At 36.3% G+C, this 18,228-nt stretch overlaps 1 protein-coding gene across 31 annotated transcripts in view; it reads right to left on the bottom strand.

Annotated features, from left to right (window-relative positions):
- TTN (titin) overlaps positions 1-18,228 on the bottom strand; it is a 274,597-nt gene that overhangs the window by 139,265 nt on the left and 117,104 nt on the right. For 15 of the 31 annotated variants that reach the window (XM_090045327.1, XM_090045341.1, XM_090045330.1 and 12 more), the window contains 28 exons: positions 17,530-17,610; positions 17,032-17,106; positions 16,787-16,867; positions 16,554-16,634; positions 16,186-16,269; positions 15,873-15,935; positions 15,437-15,514; positions 15,126-15,209; positions 14,164-14,247; positions 13,827-13,907; positions 11,873-11,956; positions 11,317-11,679; positions 9,220-9,297; positions 8,933-9,016; positions 8,642-8,725; positions 8,354-8,434; positions 7,428-7,511; positions 7,099-7,182; positions 6,778-6,861; positions 6,559-6,663; positions 4,595-4,678; positions 4,129-4,206; positions 3,822-3,905; positions 3,535-3,618; positions 2,929-3,312; positions 2,237-2,317; positions 819-902; positions 414-494 (listed from right to left, as the gene is read on the bottom strand). In XM_090045327.1, the coding sequence (XP_089901453.1) occupies positions 414-494; positions 819-902; positions 2,237-2,317; positions 2,929-3,312; positions 3,535-3,618; positions 3,822-3,905; positions 4,129-4,206; positions 4,595-4,678; positions 6,559-6,663; positions 6,778-6,861; positions 7,099-7,182; positions 7,428-7,511; positions 8,354-8,434; positions 8,642-8,725; positions 8,933-9,016; positions 9,220-9,297; positions 11,317-11,679; positions 11,873-11,956; positions 13,827-13,907; positions 14,164-14,247; positions 15,126-15,209; positions 15,437-15,514; positions 15,873-15,935; positions 16,186-16,269; positions 16,554-16,634; positions 16,787-16,867; positions 17,032-17,106; positions 17,530-17,610 (2,883 nt within the window). The remainder of the gene's footprint in view (positions 1-413; positions 495-818; positions 903-2,236; positions 2,318-2,928; positions 3,313-3,534; positions 3,619-3,821; positions 3,906-4,128; positions 4,207-4,594; positions 4,679-6,558; positions 6,664-6,777; positions 6,862-7,098; positions 7,183-7,427; positions 7,512-8,353; positions 8,435-8,641; positions 8,726-8,932; positions 9,017-9,219; positions 9,298-11,316; positions 11,680-11,872; positions 11,957-13,826; positions 13,908-14,163; positions 14,248-15,125; positions 15,210-15,436; positions 15,515-15,872; positions 15,936-16,185; positions 16,270-16,553; positions 16,635-16,786; positions 16,868-17,031; positions 17,107-17,529; positions 17,611-18,228) is intronic. The other 16 variants (XM_090045335.1, XM_090045338.1, XM_090045342.1 and 13 more) reach the window with 14 other exon arrangements.

Genomic DNA, 18,228 nt, shown 5'->3' with positions numbered 1-18,228 from the left:
AATAGGTGCCATCCATTTTTTTTATTTGCTGTTTTAAGAAATGAACAAAGTTTTTAATAACTTTTGTATAGTGTATTTTAAATAAACAAATAAACATGTCAATGTCTTTTCTTTAACACTTATGGACAAGTTACTCACTACACTTAGTTTAAACAAAACTCACTGAAGTGTTCCTAGAATAAGAGCACTTTGGGCCTAATGTTAAAATTCCGTGTTACACACATGTAATATTGGCCTATTTCTTGCTCATCATCACAAAACCTAAGCTATGGCAAAAGACTAGAAATCCTGGGTATATCAAAGAAAAAAAACCCAATTAAACTGTCAAATATGTTAGTTCAGAGAAAGAGCTTTGTTATCTATCCATAAAATGCCAACCAATTCCATAAAATTCCAATTAAAGGTCCACCTACTTTTCATTGGTGGAACTTCTATTTCAGGAGCAATTGTGGGTGTTTTGTCTTCAGGAACAGCCCTCTTGGGTATGGCACGCACTTTAAAGATATTACACACGTTTAGAATGTTTAAAGTTATTTGGCTCTTCCCTGTCAAGAAGACCTACAGTAGTTTTTCTTTCTGTATTGCTTTTTTATGTACTTTGGGCAGTTTAAAGATATAATAGTCTTTTAATAAAATTAATGTATTACCTTAACAAATGACTTAGCAGGGCAACAGAAGACACACAAACAAACATGATTCAAACAAGAACAGAATCACAGGAAAAGACACAAATTGTAGTCATAGCTTACTCAATGAATAAAGAAAACAAAAGACTTAAAGATTTAAAGTTCAGTGATTCATAACAAATGGAAATATACCTTTAGGTTTGGGAGGAACTTCTTTTTTAGGTACAGGAATAGATACTTTTTCTTCTGGGACAGGTTTCTTAGGCACTGCAGGCACTGCAGGCAGACATTATTGGTTTTTGTAAGAATGTTTGCAATATTTTAGAAAAAAATAAAACAAGAAATCAAACAACAAATCGTTTCTTTCAACAGAGAATTACAGAATTTAAAAGAACACAAGTGAACTGCGCCATATAACATATTAGGAGTATATCAACATAAAACAGAAAGCCAGCCCTCTGCCTCCATCTGTGTGTTCTTGTTGGCTTTATCCTGTGTCCTAACTTTGGGAACTATTTTCCTTTGGTTATGCATCCAGACTCTATGAATATTAGAGGAGCTTATACATATTCATTGAAAAGAAAAGTTTTGCTCTTGTTGGATGAATTGTAAATTGGTATAGACCTTATAGATAGCCCATTGGTATGGGCTCTTAAATAGACATTCTAGGTAGAAGATTAAATACTGTATGAACCAAGAAGCCCAATATACCTCCATGTTACTCAACTCCATGTTACTCAACTGCATGAGTCATATTTGACAACCCTACTTTTAATTCAGGTATGATTAAAGACAGTGGAGAGACTCCCATTGGTTTCAGTGAGCAATGGCTTAGGCCAGGGATATTCAGCCTCTGGCTTGTGGCCAGAACTTGCCCCCAGAGCCATGTCATCCAGTTGGCAAGGCTCGCCATGGGTCCAAAAATTTGTAGGTGGCTATGCTCCTGCTGCCAAATTTTCTGACTCTTGCAGAGCCCCGTGGTATGCATAACATGGTACTTCAGCTAGATCAGGCATGCAGGGCAATATGGGGCCTGATTTTGGAGTGCAGGGGCAGTGTGGGGGCCCGGGTCCAGTGTTGGGTGCCGGTGTGCATATGAGGCTGGGCAGGAATGGTGCTGGGTGCCAGGGCCCAATCTTGTTATGTGAAGTGCAGCTCCGGTGTACAGAGCCCAATTCCAGTGGGTAGGGGCCACACTGGGCACAAGAACGCGATCCAGAAATGAGTAGAAATTTAATTTATTTGACATTAAGAAGGGAGAGGAAAAAAATCTTTGAGCTTTAACCAATGCAGGATTATGTGCCAGCAAGGTATAGGTGGATAGACCTCAAGTACCCTGTTATTATCATGAAGCTTGTTTAAAAATATATGTAGGAATGTGCAAACCCAGAGGAAAACTCCCTTAATTAGAAGTTTTAGGAATGAGCCATGATTTCCCATTTTGAAAGAAACAGCATTCATTTAGCATCATAATCCTAACTTAAACCTGATTGGCCTAAATCAGGTTAAAGACTACAGGCTTCATGGTCAAATGAAGAGAGGGATCTTAGTGGAAGCAATGTTGGGAGACAGAGGGCTTTGGTTTTAAATTTATCTGAACACTGATGTACCTTTAGCTGGTGGAGCTTCTTTTTTAGGAACAGCAACAGGTACTTTTTCTTCTGGTACACGTCTCTTAGGAACCTCAGGCACTTTAAAGATATTTTATTAGGGATTTTTAAATTAATTTCAAAGTATTACAGTGGATATAAAGAGCTGAAATATATACTGACTGAGCTCAAAGTTATGCAAGCAACTGACAATTATGCAAGATTTTTTTCTCATGTGGGGAATAGTCATTTTTTTCAGTAGACATTCTATTTGGTGTGAAATATTACAAATTAAAATGATGGAAAGAAAAGTTTTATCTAAGCTTTATCTGTTCCATTATTGGGAATAATTCTTCACAATAGGGTAACTGGTTTACAATAGGAAGCAATAGGAAGCAATGTTAGCACTTGTAATTAGGTTGGATCTAAATTATAATTGAATTGAAGACAAAAAATTAAGGAATGCCTAAATTGCTCTTATTACAGCTAAATAAAGTCAGCCTTGCACTATGCCTTATACCTGATAGGAAGGTCAGTATATTGAGAAACAGCCAAGAGGGGAAATGGTCATATAAAATTTCTCTCGCTAACTACAGGCACAGGTGGGATATAAGCAGGAAAAAACACAATTTTGAATGCTGGAAGGAGGTCTGAACATCAGTAGGAAACTCAATACAGACTATTAAGAATAAAGAAATCATGAATTGATATACCTCTTGGTGGTTGGATCTCATAGACCTCTTCAGGCTCTTGAACTTCCTCATATTTCTCATAGATCTCTTCAGTCACCCGAATCTTCTCATACTTCTCATAGAACTCTTCAGGTTCCTGGACTTCATATTCCTCATATATCTCTTCAGGTTCCTCAGGCTCCTCATACTTATAGATCTCCTCAGGTTCCTCAGGCTCCTCATGCTTCTCAGGTTCTTCAGGTTCCTCATATTCCTCATATTCCTCACGTTCCTGGATCTGCTCAAACTCTTCAACTGCTTCATACCGCTCATATTTCTCATACTCCTCATATTCATATTTGTACCCCTCCACTGTGGGAACAAGGATTCTCTCTTCCTGGATGGGTTTCTTAGGCACTTCTGGCACTTTAGAAATAGTATTATTACCATTAATCCCTTGCAAATATTTGAATAAAATTTGTGTAGAATAAGACATAAAGAGATAACATAGAACAGAAAACCACATACAAGAAATTATGTTAACATGGAAGAAATACATTTAATAAAACAGCAATTACAATACAAAAAGTTTTAGGAATGACTAGGAAGACTGTAACTTAAAATGAATTTAGTGAGGCATGTTTGTACCTTTAGCTGGAGGAACTGCCTTCGGTTTGGGCACAGCAACTGGCAGCTTTTCTTCTGGTACAGCTCTCTTAGGTACCTCAGGGACTTTAAAGATACAGGTTTCTTTTTAGTAATTTTAAATTGGCTAATAAAAACAATATGAATAAGAAAGCAACAAAAACTCATACAAAACAGAGATAAGAATTCAGAGGGAGCCACAAGAACTCTCATAACACACAGGAAGTTAGAAAGAGTAAGATCAAGAGTTTTGTTTTAACATGTACAACAGCAGTCAAGAGTACATATACCTTTAACAGTTGGAGCCTCTACTTTTTTAGGAGGAGCAATGGGTACTTTCTCTTCAGGAACAGCTTTCTTGGGAACCTTAGGCACTTTAAAGACATGACCTAGCTTTAGTATTTTTGTTATTTACACAATTTCAAAAAACATTAAGGAACATACATGTACAAAACAGACAACTTACAAATAGGTACATATCCAAGCACAAAATCAACATGAGGAACATACATTAAACTGTTTTGTGTAAAGAGTAAATTAAATAATGCTTGTTATTTATTATTGTCATTATTAACATTCATTTATAAACTGTAGTACCTTTAGCTGGTGGAACTGCCACCTTTTTAGGAACTGGCACTTTCTCTTCAGGGATGGGTTTCTTGGGTACCTCAGGAACTTTAAAGACATTGTTTTATTTTAAGAATATTATTTGCAAGTAAAGAGGAAGCAAAATGACAAAAAAACCGTAAGGATACAGACTTGTATACAAAAGTAAGATCTGATATAAAGAATTTAATCAAAATGATTTTAGAACAGAATTAGATTATAAATAACAAACATATTATCTCCAAAACAGGGTTCTCTGACAACATAAATACTTTGTAGATGTTATATTATGTTAAAACTCCAGCAATAAAATTAACATGTCAAACACAAGAAGACAATACAGACACAAAAATACAAATTTCTAAAATTATAACAGTATCTTGAATGTTAGTGTAGTTGTTGAAAATGCAAGTAAATAATAACAGTGCTTATTTTCTGAGTTATTTACTTGATGTACCTTTTTTTGGAGGAGGTTCCACTTTTTTAGGAACAGCTATTGGTATTTTTTCTTCTGGGACAGCTTTCTTGGCCACCTCGGGAACTTTAAACACATTGTTTCATTTTAAGAATTTCAAATTTAAGCAGTATTACATAGAACAATATCATGACACAAAATAAAAAGGACACACGTTTGAACAGCAACAGTAATTGCTTATATATGAAAACTGTGTAAATTGATTTTCTCCAGGAACACTACAATGGAACTGGATGATAAGGATTGTATCAGGCAGCTCTCCACTATGATTGTTATATATGTTATATCATTACCAAACAAACACATAGTGTAGAGGAAAGGACATAGGGGCATATGTACACAAGATGCTTACTGCAGAGTAGACTAATTAGCTCTGCAGTAAAACATCGGCATCTATCCGTGTGGCCCTTTTAGATGGTGCAGCAGGGTAGTACTTGTAAATACAAGTACTCTCCTATTGTGGAATTATTTACTGCGCAGCAATGCATGTGTAAACACTGACCTGGGTGTAAATTCCACCCAGTCAGCCCAGCCAGCAGGGGGCCACACTCCTGCATACTACCTAGCCACATGGCTTAGCAGCTGCAGGAGCCTCATAGCCCAGCCAGCCCCTCTGCTGCCTGACTCAGCACCCACTGCCTGGGCCTAATCCCCAGTGTTCCCTGCTAGCCCAGGGCTGCCTCACAGACCCCAGGACATATTGCTGCCATCAGCCAGAGCTTGAGGCTCACCCCTGTGTCCCCTGCCAGTCCAGAGCTGGCACGCAGGTAGCTGCAGCTGGAGTGTGGAGCTCCCCTGGCTGCTGCAGGAGAGCTGAGTAGGGCAGGAGCAGCCCTGACCTAAACTGCTCCTCCCCTGCTCAATTTGCTGTTGTCCCAGGTGCACATGTAGAAGCTATACCCAGGAGTAGTTTACTGGAACACAGATTGCTCCACAGTTTATTCAGTCGCATTAACTGCATGCGTACACACACCAAGTACATAGGATATTTTGTCTAAGGTTTTTCTACAAATTGCCTAAGTGTTTGCCTTTCAGACTGTTTATGGTCTACTCAGCTGAATGGAAACAGTGTTCAGAGGATGTTTCTACAGTAACTTGTTTTTGTGATGAACTTTCCCTTTTGAATGTTGGTTATTCACACAGTCATTTCTGTTTTTATTTTCTTCCTGTAGTGCCTTTCGCAGTGTGTGCTGTGGGATTTTAAAATGCACCTACAGATCCCAAGCTAAATACTGGTATAATTTCAATGCTCTGAAGAATGTCTAGTTTGTAACCTATGGGATAAACCATTGGATGTTTTGGTTAAAAGACACATTGTGCCATGTAAACAGTATTTGCCAGGTGCTGCTAGTGCAGATTTATATACAAGGCTCTTAATTCCAGTTGAGGCATATTTTTATAATTGATCAATAAAGGTCTGATCAGTAAAGGATTCTGAAGTCAATACTAAAGCTATCATGGATTTCAATGCTGCAGGATCAAACCCTATCTGAGCCCTAGTATTTCTTATAACAATGAATACTGGACTACTGAAAATAAGGAATGGACATTACATTTTTACAAGTTGTGATCCCCAAAACCAAATTCCATAGAAGTGTGAAATCCTAAGTAGCAAGAAAATGTATTATATGTACTACAAAGCTAGTGGATGTTCCTTTACTTTAAGAACAGCCATAGGTATTTTTCCTTCTGATATAGCTTTCTTAGGCACATCTGGCACTTTAGGGTAGCATTTTTCTTAGAAATTTAAAAATTACTTTTAAAGTATAAAAACATTAAAATAAAGAAGACAAGACAAAACAAGATTACAATTTTTCAAAGAAGAGAAACGATGAGATGGAAATCACAGGTAAAGTTCATACAGAACATAAATAAAACAATGAAGATGCAAGTATTTTAATTAATTAAAAAAGTTTTCTGATAATTCTGAAGACAAGGTGATGTACCTTTTGCTGGTATCTCTGGTATAACTTCCTCTTCCACTTCCTCTTCCTCAGGAACAAAAACAGGTACTTTTTCTTCTGGGGCAGGTCTCTTTGGTATTTCTGGCACTTCAAAGATATTTAAATTCAAGAAATTGATTTACGTACACAACAGATAAGACAGAGAGAACATAAAGTGCAAGAGCTGAAATTTATGAACCAGGAAGCACATATGTCAGGTACCTTTGGCAGGCAGAGGTTCTGGTTTTTTAGGTACAGCAACAGGTACTGCCTCTTCTGGGACAGCTCGCTTGGGTACCTCAGGCACTTTAAAGACATTTTTGTTTTAAGAATTTCATTTTCAAAATAATATCAGATAGAAAAAAACCCAAACACTTTAAACATAAACAGTAAGACATATATACTAATATGTCTTTACTGGTGTTATAAAGAACTGATAGAACAAAATGTTATGTATTACAAAAACAAACACATGTATAGAGTATGTTTATATATCTGTTTTCAGAGACACATACACAAATTTTAAATTACAACTTGATGTACCTTTGGCAGGAGGAGGCTCTGGTTTTTTAGGTACAGGAACACGTACTTTCTCTTCTGGGACAGGCTTTTTGGGCACCTCAGGCACTTTAAAGACATTTTGTTTTACGGATGTTATATTCATTATAATATAAAGCAGAAAAACCAAACATACATATCACAAACATCAAGACAACTAGGCTAACATGTCTGTACTGGTGTGTCAAAGATGTGATGGAATAAAATAGTTATGTATTACATTCACATACACATATATAGAATGGATGTGTGTGTGTGTGTGTGTGTGTGTGTGTGTGCATACATACACAGATTTTAGTTACTAATTGATGTACCTTTGGCAGGAGGAGGCTCTGGTTTTTTAGGTACAGGAACAGGTACCTTCTCTTCTGGGACAGCTTTCTTGGGCACCTCTGGTACTTTTAAAAACATTTTTGTTTCAAGAATTTTGTTTTCAGTATAACATAAAACAGAAGAAAACTAACATTTATAACAAACGTCAGGACAGCTACACTAACATGTCTTTTATTTGTGTGTAAAAAATACGATGGAACAAAGAATGTGCACTGAGTGTGTGTGGATCTGTACATGTGTGTGTATGTGCATGCATGTGTGTGTGTGTGTGTGTGTGTGTGTGTATACACACACTAATCTTAAATTACAAGTTGAAGTACCTTTAGCTGGTGGAGGCTCTAGTTTTTTAGGCACAGCAATAGGTACTCTGTCTTCTGGGACAGCTCTTTTGGGTACCTCAGGCACTTTAGACAACATTATATTATTATAGGAATAACTTCTATCTTTTGCTCCGCTCCCAAAAAGAAAAACAATATAAAATGGTACAAATGTGTAAATCCTGTATCATAAAAACTTCCACAGTGTGCAGTTCAGTCCTGATCCTATTGAAGTCAATGAGAATTTTGTTACTGAATACACTGGAAACAGAAATGATCAGGGTTCAAAATATGGGGGAGTTTGAGGTGGGTTGAGCCCCCCCCAAAAGAGATGAGAGCCCCTTGTAAGAGATGAGAGTCCCCCCATAAGAGACAAGAGCCCCTGCCCTGCCCCACGCCTTTCTAAGTAGCTCAAGCCATCATGGCAGCAGCAGTGTTGGCTCTTTCCGGCTTCCAGCTGCCACCACCACGGACCACCCCCCCAAGAGTTGGAGTCTAATTTGAAGCCTGAGAGTGAGTTCCTTGTATGTTATGTTCTATAAGAAAGCAGACAATGACAACATTTTTGGGAGCATCACAAGCTGATGTACCTTTAACTGGTGGAGCTTCCACTTTTTTAGGCACAGGAACAGGTACCTTCTCTGGCACAGGTTTCTTTGGCACCTCAGGCACTTTAAAGACATTATAGTAATTTGAGAATTTAACTTGAACCATAAGATGAAGAACAATGACATGAAATACAGGAACACAAACAAGTACATGAAACAATAATTATCAAGAAGAGAATGATCTTCTTTATTCAAATACATTTAATGAAAGTAAAAAGGAAGGTGACAAATGGAAGAATTTTGTGCACATGTAAACATGAGCAGATGTACCTTTAACTGGAGGAGCTTCCTTCTTTTTGGGCACTGGAACAGGAACTTTTTCTTCTGGCACAGGTTTCTTTGGCACTTCAGGCACTTTAAAGATAATAATTATAATATGAGCATTTGATTTTTGAAACATAAGATAAAGACCAGTGGCACAGATTACAGGCGCACAAACAAACAGGTGGAACAACAGTTTTCAAGAAGAGAATTCTCTCATCACATTACATTTAATGTGACTGAAATGATGAGTGATGAATGGAAGATTTTTCTGTATACATTAATCATGAGTAGATGTACCTTTAGGTGGTGGAGGTTCCTTCTTTTTGTGAACAGGAACAGGTACTTTCTCCTCTGGCACAGGTTTCTTGGGCACCTCAGGAACTTTAAAAATATTATTTTTGAATAAGAATGCTGTACAAGCCGTTCAAAGCAGAAATGCAACAAAAATAAGAAACCACTACAAAGATTTTACATGAAAACCCCTCTCAAGAACAGGAAAATTAACATTTACATAAAAGAGTTAAGAAGTAAGATTAATTAAATACTAAGGGAAGCATGATATCTTTAAATGAGGAGAGATGTACCTTTTACTGGAGGAGCTTCCTTTCTCTTGGGAACAGGTACTTTTTCTTCAGGGACGGGTTTCTTGGGCACCTCAGGCACTTTAAAAATACCATTTTTATTTTAGGGATTTACTTTTAAAACAGGAGCACATAGAGCAAAAACTCACTTCGAGTGCAAGAAAACATCCCCCACAACAACTTAACACATATCCGAACCACAGTAGTATAGCTTAACACCAATTTGATAGCAAAAACACAGGAGACAATACTGTACAAGTAGGTTTATGTGTTGAGGCAATCCTTACTCAGCCACTGATCCACCTAGGTAAAAACTTCAGCATCAGTAGGGGATTGCCTAATCAAAGACTAACAGTAATATGTTTTGGATCTTTTAAAAATAAGTAACTTAGAAATGATCAAAATGATGGTGGAAAGGAAATTTGCAGAAAAAAATGTAATTTTATTTCTGGTTTTAGTGGATTAAAAAATAGTCAGAATTAAAATTTGGATAAATGTGGATTCTCTCTTCTTTTCAACTAGGAAGAGGTTCAGGCTCCCTCCACACAACCCCTTGGTGCATTTTCTTAAACTTATTGTGTACATTTAAACATACTGAATTTCCAGATTTAGACCATATCTATAACATGGTTGCATTTTTTTTCTAGGAAGTGTTGAGAGTACTGCCAGGGCTCCATACATGATAAGGAGAGCTATGGGATTTTATTAACCAATTTTCTCATAAGGTGGAACCATTGGTTAATTAGATATACCCATCATTTCATACCTAAATTTAATTTTGAAGGCCAAAGGTACCCAGCAGTTTCCTTGAAGGATAAAGAGTGAAATTCTCACTCTGCTGAAGTTAATGGGAGTTTTGCCTTCAGCATATTACTGAAAGTCTTTCTTAAACATTTTTTGTACTTAATATCCCTGACATAATACCATATGAAGGGTAGAAGAACATAATCCTATTGGCTTTCATTAAACTAGGAAAGGAGTAATGTGAGCTAATTCTGCCAACAACGATCATTTCATTAAGGCAGAGACAGCTGTTACCTCCTTTAAAATGACTGAGGCTGACTTGATCTGAGCTAATCCCAATCTCTCTTCCTAATCTAGAAAAAAATTATGGTGATTTCACAGCATGTAACCTAGACATTTATTTGGAATAAATTCTACTTTTAAAATATGTTAATTAGTATGTTAAAATACAAATACAGACAATGCAAGGTCTAGTTTTGACATGTGTTACTTGGTTGAAATATAATGTAAACTTCTCCCTGCTTGTGGCAGCCAGAAAATGGAAAATGTGAAACAAGGACTTGGATAAAATTTTCTAAAGTATCTACCCACTCCTAAGTGCTCATATTTCTTCTAAAAATGGAACCTTAACAGCTTTGGATATCTTACCCTTTGTCTTTATGTCATGATAAAGGACACTGCCATTTTTTTATTATCAAGAGTTTGGGATGACCTGATTTTCATGTCAGCTGTAAATATGGTCATTCCAAAGCAAGAGTGTTGAAAATTTCCAGACATCTTCATCAAATATTCTCCAAAAAATATTTAAAATTAATAATTGCTATGCATTTTATAGGAATGGTATGGGTATTTAATATGCCTCTTCCATCTCTGAATGCTATGAAAATATTTTTATTTCCTAAAAAGTACTAACAAGTTTTTCAAATAACCTAAATAAAAATCAGTTGGATTTGTATGCTTATATCTCTTAAAAACTTTTGAAAATCCTACTCATTATCTGCATACATACAACTTTTCTTATGTTGAACTGCCTTTAAAGTCAATAATAAATTTAAATATGATCTGATGGAAATAAGACATGATGGAAGAATTAGGTAAATTGAATGACATGTTCTTTGTCATATTTAATTATATGAATTCCCTTCTCATACCAGATCATCATGTATACCATGGATAAATTATATTACAAAATGCTAATGGACAGTAGGCATTCCAACACACTTTACAACACATAGTAATTATTAATGATTATAACAAAAAAATCACATATCCTCTAGTAAATTAAAAAGAATATATTGACATATCTGTAAAACAAGAGTCCTTTTTCTGATGTTTAAACCAAAATTAAATTTCTACCTTTGACTGCTGGGGGGACCTCCTCTTCATATTCAGGAACTTCTTCCTCTTCTTCATATTGAGGAACTTCCTCTTCATAGCTGGGTACTACTTCCTCCTCATAGTAGGTGACTTTCTCCTCATAATGGGTGACTTCCTCTTCCTCCTCATATTGAGGAACTTCTTCCTCATACTGAGGAACTTCCTCGTACCGAGGTACTTCTTCCTCAAAGTGGGTGACCTCTTCTTCATAATGAGTTATTTCTTCCTCATATCTGGTAACTTCTTCCTCTTCCTCATAATGGGGAACAACTTCCTCTTCATACTGAGGAACTTCAACATATACCTCTTCTTTTCGGATAACTGTCTTACGAACTTCAGGCACTTTAAAAGACACCAATGTTATAAACTTTAAAACTCATGAATACTAAGAATTGTCAAGCATTTCAAAAGAAGAATTAAACCAAAATACATACATTCAAACAAACAACAAAAACACAGAACAGTATTTATAGCATATTTATAACAAGACATTCAAAGAACATGTATTCCATATCTAATACAATATCCAGTGTACCTTTAGCTGGTGGTTTCTTCTCTTTTTTAGGAACAGAAATTGATATTCTTTCTTCAATGGTAACTCTCTCAGGCACATCAGGCACTTCAAAGACACAGTATATTTACATTTAAGAACTTTAGAAAACAACATATAAAAGCAAAACTGATGCAAGCAAGAATCTGAATGCTAATGCACAATAGTGCCATTCAGAAATATGCAAGAAACAAAAAAGATACCTGACATACAAATGGTTTTACATGTCACTACGGGAAAAGAGCAGACTGACACTGGACAAGTTATGAGAGAAGCAATAAAACATAAATTTAATACAATAACCACAAGGCCTGCACCCCGATGCAGGCATGTGATCATCAGATGGTCCACATTGTTCCCCTGGCCAGTACGAACTGTAAACTCATCCTGTGTCAGATCTGTTTTGAGAGAAGTCAGTCCCTTTGTGATTGTTTCTTTTCCTAAGAGGATAATAGGGTGTTCTATGCAAATATGCTTCCCTGGCTTCCTCTGACCTTCTTCAGTAAATACAGTACCAGCTCTCAGTCTACCACTTGCAACAAAGGATTTGTGTAGGACACAAACACTTAAATCCATACAGCAAAGTGGGAGCTCATGTCCAGTCAAACTTCTTGCACAGATCAGAGAAGGTAAAGAGCCTGAACTTTTCATTAAAATGAAAGCAACTCTTATCCATTATCCAAGGCAAGATGACAGAACAGAAAAATTGCCAATCTTTTTGCAAGCAGTCTGTTTCGTATCTGTCAGGTTTATTAACCAGCTTTTGCCTCTGCACAAAATAACATGATTGATGTGCAAATTGTGTTCTATTTCTAGGTTCATCCATGAGAGAATGCATACTTTCCCCGTGGATCTTCACTTTTTGGAACACCAGTGGCTCATGGTTTTTAAAATTCTGCAGCAAGTCTTTCAGAATTAATGTTTAGTAAATAAAGCACTAGTGTTTGGCTGTAAGAATTGGCAAAATACTAGGATTTTCCTTTAGCAAGTATGAGATCCTATTAATCTTCTTGATAGGTGGAATCCACTTTTCAGTAGCAAGTCTAGTATCTTCTGTCTTCATATTGCAAGGAACAACTGAATATAGTCTTGTAGCAAGCTACTGTGAGAGTCTAGATCAGGCAAACAGCTGCTCTTTAGGATGTTACAACTCATGTTTAACAAGCATTACTGTATGAAGTCTGACCAGCTCCTAAAGTTTAGTCTTAAATACCAGTTACCTCTGAACCCAGAAACTGTACTGTTATTAGTGTATCTGGCAATAGATTTTGTTGACTTGTCAGCCACAATTTGCCTCACCACTCCTGTCAGGGGGTTTAATCCACAAGACAGCTCTTTCCCACCTACAGCACTTCTTTCTTTCTATGGGGAGGGCTGCACTCTATACCTTCCTCTGTCTTTGGGAACAGCTGGACCATTCTTCCTGTCTCAGATGCTTCACTGAATTGCTGGACTGCCAGGGGCCTTCTCCTTCTGTCCTTCTCTTCCCTCAAGTCTGTGGCTAGATGTCCTTACTTCTTCCCACCCCATCATCCTACTGATGCGGGGCTGGAAAGATTCCTCCATGTTACACATAATGTCTCAAGCATTAACTCCTTAGAGTTGAAACATTTAGTGAGGTTTGTCTATTGCCTGGATACTCTAGATCAGTGGTCTCCAGACTTTTTTGATTGTGCACCCCTAACAGCAAAAAATTTTTGAGCACCCCCCGTCAATATATGTATATTTATATGACTATAAATAGAAATAGAAGTTCTAGTATTTTCTTCCTGCACCCCAATGGATGGTCTTGCATACCCCCTGGGGTGCGCACACCCCACTTTGGAGACCACTGCTGTAGATGTATTAATATCAGACTGAGTTAAAATTCTATACTACATCTGAAATCCTGGAGGTCACTTCCTTTGACCTAAAACTATTTTTTTACGTTGGTTCATACCTGTATATGAAATATCTTCTTCTGAGTAAAAAGAAACAGAGACTTCCTCTGCCATAGCCCAGTGTTCTTCCATTGCTGGCACTTTAAAGACAGAGTCTAGATTTAGTATTGTTCCTCTTGTACAATACTTGCAGTAAGACAATATAAAGATCTATATAAAATCAAGATGTGTTTCTTAACTGCCTTTCTGTCATTTTCCACACAAGAAAAAGTAGGAAAAATCAGACGACATTTGCTGCTCCAGTTTAAGGTTCTATCGGATTTTGATGAACTGAAGCAAAAGAAGCAACACAGCAGCTGGAACACATCTTTTCTAATTTAATCAATAATTGAATACCTTTTGGTGATGGAGCTACTTTTCTTTTTGGAACAGCAATGGCCTCTCTTTCTTCTGTGACAACTTCCTTTGGAGCTTCTGGCACTTAAAAGATAGTAATTTTAAGAAATGCAAAATTCAGGTGTTCTTCTTTGAATATTGTGATATTCTTGTAAAAGAATTGTGCACAACCAAGTACACATAATGAACATTTACAAAGCAGGAGAGTATGTGTAAAATAGACAGGACCTTTAAATGAAACAGGATACATAAATACATTTAACAAAGACAAAAAATAAACATTCATGTACTCAGAGCTGGATGTACAGTTGGCTTATGGAGTATATAACTTTTGAAGACTGGTAACATATTTTTTCCATACTGTGCAACTTTAGTATCAGAAATTACACATATACAAGCATGAAAGAAAAAACAATAGCGATACAGAAAGCAATGGACATTTTGGCATGTCACAGAATAAGGGTTCTAAAGTCTAAAGGCAAGGTTCTGCAAGGCTGATGTTACTCTGTGTTACATATTTTAGGTATTTAACTACAAAAATTGGCACTCAACACACATGAAAAGATAGATTTTTAAACAAGGAAAATCACAGAAATAAAGGACATTGTATTTGACTCTGTTCCCTGAAATGCTAATGATGCAATAAAACATTGATAGTTCTTTTATGGTTTTTAGTTTTGGGGTTTTTTAATAGTCACATTCATTGAGCATCCACTCATTGAAACTGAGGGATGCTCAATTTCTAAAAACAGCTGCACACCTGAAGTGGCCAATGAGACTAAGAATATTTTGGAAACATGAGAAATGCAGGACTATGACCATTCCAGACAATTTTATGCTTTTTTTGTCAAACTGTAGTGGAAGTCCTTTTAATTTATGACCAATTTTGTGTGAATTGATTTTTTTATCAAAGAGTTCTCACCACTGATTTTCCTTATATGCTTCATAAAGAGGTTATATACCTTTAGCTGGTGGAGCCACCACTTTTTTGGGAACTGGTACAGGCACTTTCTCTTCTGGCACAACTTTCTTCGGTACTGCTGGCACTTTAAAGATATTGTTTATTTTTAGAAGTTTTAAATTATTCACAAACAACACAAATAATAAACCCCCCCCATGAACACAGACAATTGACGTGTTTGTAAGTTAAATAAGGAAACAAAAACAGAAACTAAAATTTATATTTTACACAAAGTAATTTAAATGTTAGAAACATATTAGATACAATATTAAGACACAGAGATCTTTTGAGTAGCTTTAAAAAATAATCTACCTTTTTTTGGTGGAGCCTCCTCCTTTTTAGTGACAGATACCTTTTCTTCAGTGACAATTTTCTTGCGCACTTCAGTCACTTAAAAAATATTAAATGTAGGAATATTAATCTGTAATATCTGGAATATAAATATTTTATTTCTATCAGCTATAAATGAACTTTTTTCATCTTAACTGGTTTTTGGTCAAAGGAAGTACACAGAAAGTTTCACCAAATACAGATTTGTGACAGTAAAGTAAATGGTCAGAATATAAAACACAACCAACAATGGTATCAGGTAATAGACAATACATGATTAAGATGCAGAGGACAGGGTTATAAGGGTTGTCATCACTAGGACATAATATTTGCATGTAAAACACTTAAAAAACAAACAAACAAAACAGGAAGATAAAGAAAAGACCCCAAAATGAGAATATTGTTCTCATTGTTTTACCTTTGGTTGAAGGAGGCTCTTCTACTTCAATAGCAAAAGTGGGTACACGTTCTTCTGGCGGTTCTTAAAAAATATTGTGTAATTTTAGAAAACTGGAATGATTTTACTATTAATACAAACTATTAAAAATACAACTCTTTAAGAATACATATACATGAGACAGTTTTGCATACAAATAGAAGCACATGTATGTTTAATGCTAAAGAAATTAGAAGCAAGTTGACCATATTTTTCTTAACAAGTTAGGAGTTAAAGACTGAAAATGCCAACAAAAGATTTTTTCCAAGTGACAAGAAACAAATTATTGCTGTACCTCTAGCTGGTGGTGCCTTCACTTTTTTAGGAACAGGGACAGGTACTTTCTCTTCAGGAACAGCTTTCTTAGGAGCTTCAGGCACTTTAGAAATATGAGTTTTTAGAATTTTAATCCATAATATCCTTATTATATTTGGTACAGAGATCTCACAGTGTTTTCTTATCTAAACAATAATGGAAGTGTTGGCATAGGAAAACACACACAAATACTAGACATCATAACACAGTTGTAATGCAAACAACATCATGCCTGTTAGAAATACACATCTTCATCAACACAAGATAAGATTAACAAATTGAGAACATAAAATGGAGGTTACTTTTTTGAAGATAAGTACATAAGTTTAGTTAGCAAATGTTTTATACCTTTTACTGGTGGAGCTTCTTTGATTTTAGGAGCGGCAGGAACTTTTGGTTCTGGCACAACTTTCTTTGGCTTCTCAGGTACTTTAAAAATATTACAGGATATTGTTTCAGAGATGAGAATGGTGTCACATACAACACGCATTTGTAAAACACACACTGGAAACATCAAAACAACACAGCAGGAAGGCTTAGAGTGAAACAAACAAATAGTTCACGTTGAAAAGCTGAAGTACCTTTTGCTGGTGGGGCTTCCTCTCTTTTAGGAACTGCAGGAACTTTTGGTTCTGGCACAACCCTCTTAGGCTTCTCAGGCACTTTAAATAGATCACATAATACTGTTTCAGAAAAGATAATGGTATCAAAACAGTAAGCTTATACTTTATTAATAAAACATGAAATATACATATAACACACACACAAAAACTATGTAACCAGGTACTTTAAGACAGGAAAGAACCATATCGACAAGTGCATGTACCTTTAGCTGGTGGGGCTTCTTCTCTTTCAGGAACAGTATACTTCTCCTCTACATAGTACTGCTCTTCTTCAGTCACTTTAAAGATAATATTAAGAATGCATCATTTCAATATTTGGAACGTGTGACTTACTGTTTTCACTACCCTTAGCAAAAAAAGGATAACCAATGTATAATACTTATACGTTCATACATTGCTACTGGGTTTAAAAACAGTTTGAAAAAATTTGTAAATTTTCTTGGAAAATATGTTTGAAAATGACACATAAAATCTATTTTAGTGTATTTTGAAGGGCGGTTCTGATGAGCCTCTTAACGGACTATTTTCACCTGTTTTTAAGAGGACCCAGCTATGATTTTCTCAGGCAGGTGATAAGAATAGCAGGTCATATTAGTGGAATTAGACAATTTTGCTTGTACAAGACCAAAATTAATTTTTAAAATAGCAATAGTCATGGATAATTTTCCCTATGGCCTAGACTCTCTTATTTGCAGTCCTACCTGCTGAAATTTCTTCTTCTTCTTCATAAACAGAAATTGACACCTCTTCCATTTCTTCAGTCCATTCTTCCACTTCTTGTTCTTTAAAGATACGGTTTGCTATTAGTATATCTGTATCATAATTGTTGTGGTAGACGTATAACAATATTTTGAGGTCAAAGTTAGAGCTACATAAATACATATCGACAGACATACATGCACATAACACATGAAGTACTTTGTACACTTATGGACAGGTACAGACATTACACACAAACTGGTATAAGTGACCAAAAACTGGTGTAAACCTGTAGCAGAACAGAAATTCGGTGCACACAGACTGGTTTAAAAATGGCAGAACCTGATCTACAATAAACCTGGATGCATGTCATATCAGTTAATCAATTTAGGTTAGACAAGTCTATCGAACTTCTGTCCCAGATCCTCTATTGATTCATGTTAGGCCACTGACTGCCAGCATCTCAGTGGCCTTTGAGGTCTTCCCCACAGCTAGCCTACCCTTCACAGGGAGATGTGCTTGCACTCACTGGATGCTTGGCTGCTCTGGGCTGTCACAGACCTGAGATGTAGGCAGGCGGTGGGAGTGGGGTGGGGGAAAGGGAGACTCATGCTGGGGAGTGGAAATAGAAGCACTTCATAGAAAAAAGGATCAGAACTTGGCATCAGCAGCAGCTGAGGGACCCAATCCTTCCTTCTACA

Source organism: Crocodylus siamensis, chromosome 4 (genome assembly GCF_052110815.1).
Source record: "Crocodylus siamensis isolate JL-2025a chromosome 4, ASM5211081v1, whole genome shotgun sequence".
Classification (NCBI taxonomy): domain Eukaryota; kingdom Metazoa; phylum Chordata; order Crocodylia; family Crocodylidae; genus Crocodylus; species Crocodylus siamensis.
This window is presented reverse-complemented; position numbering and strand designations above follow the sequence as displayed.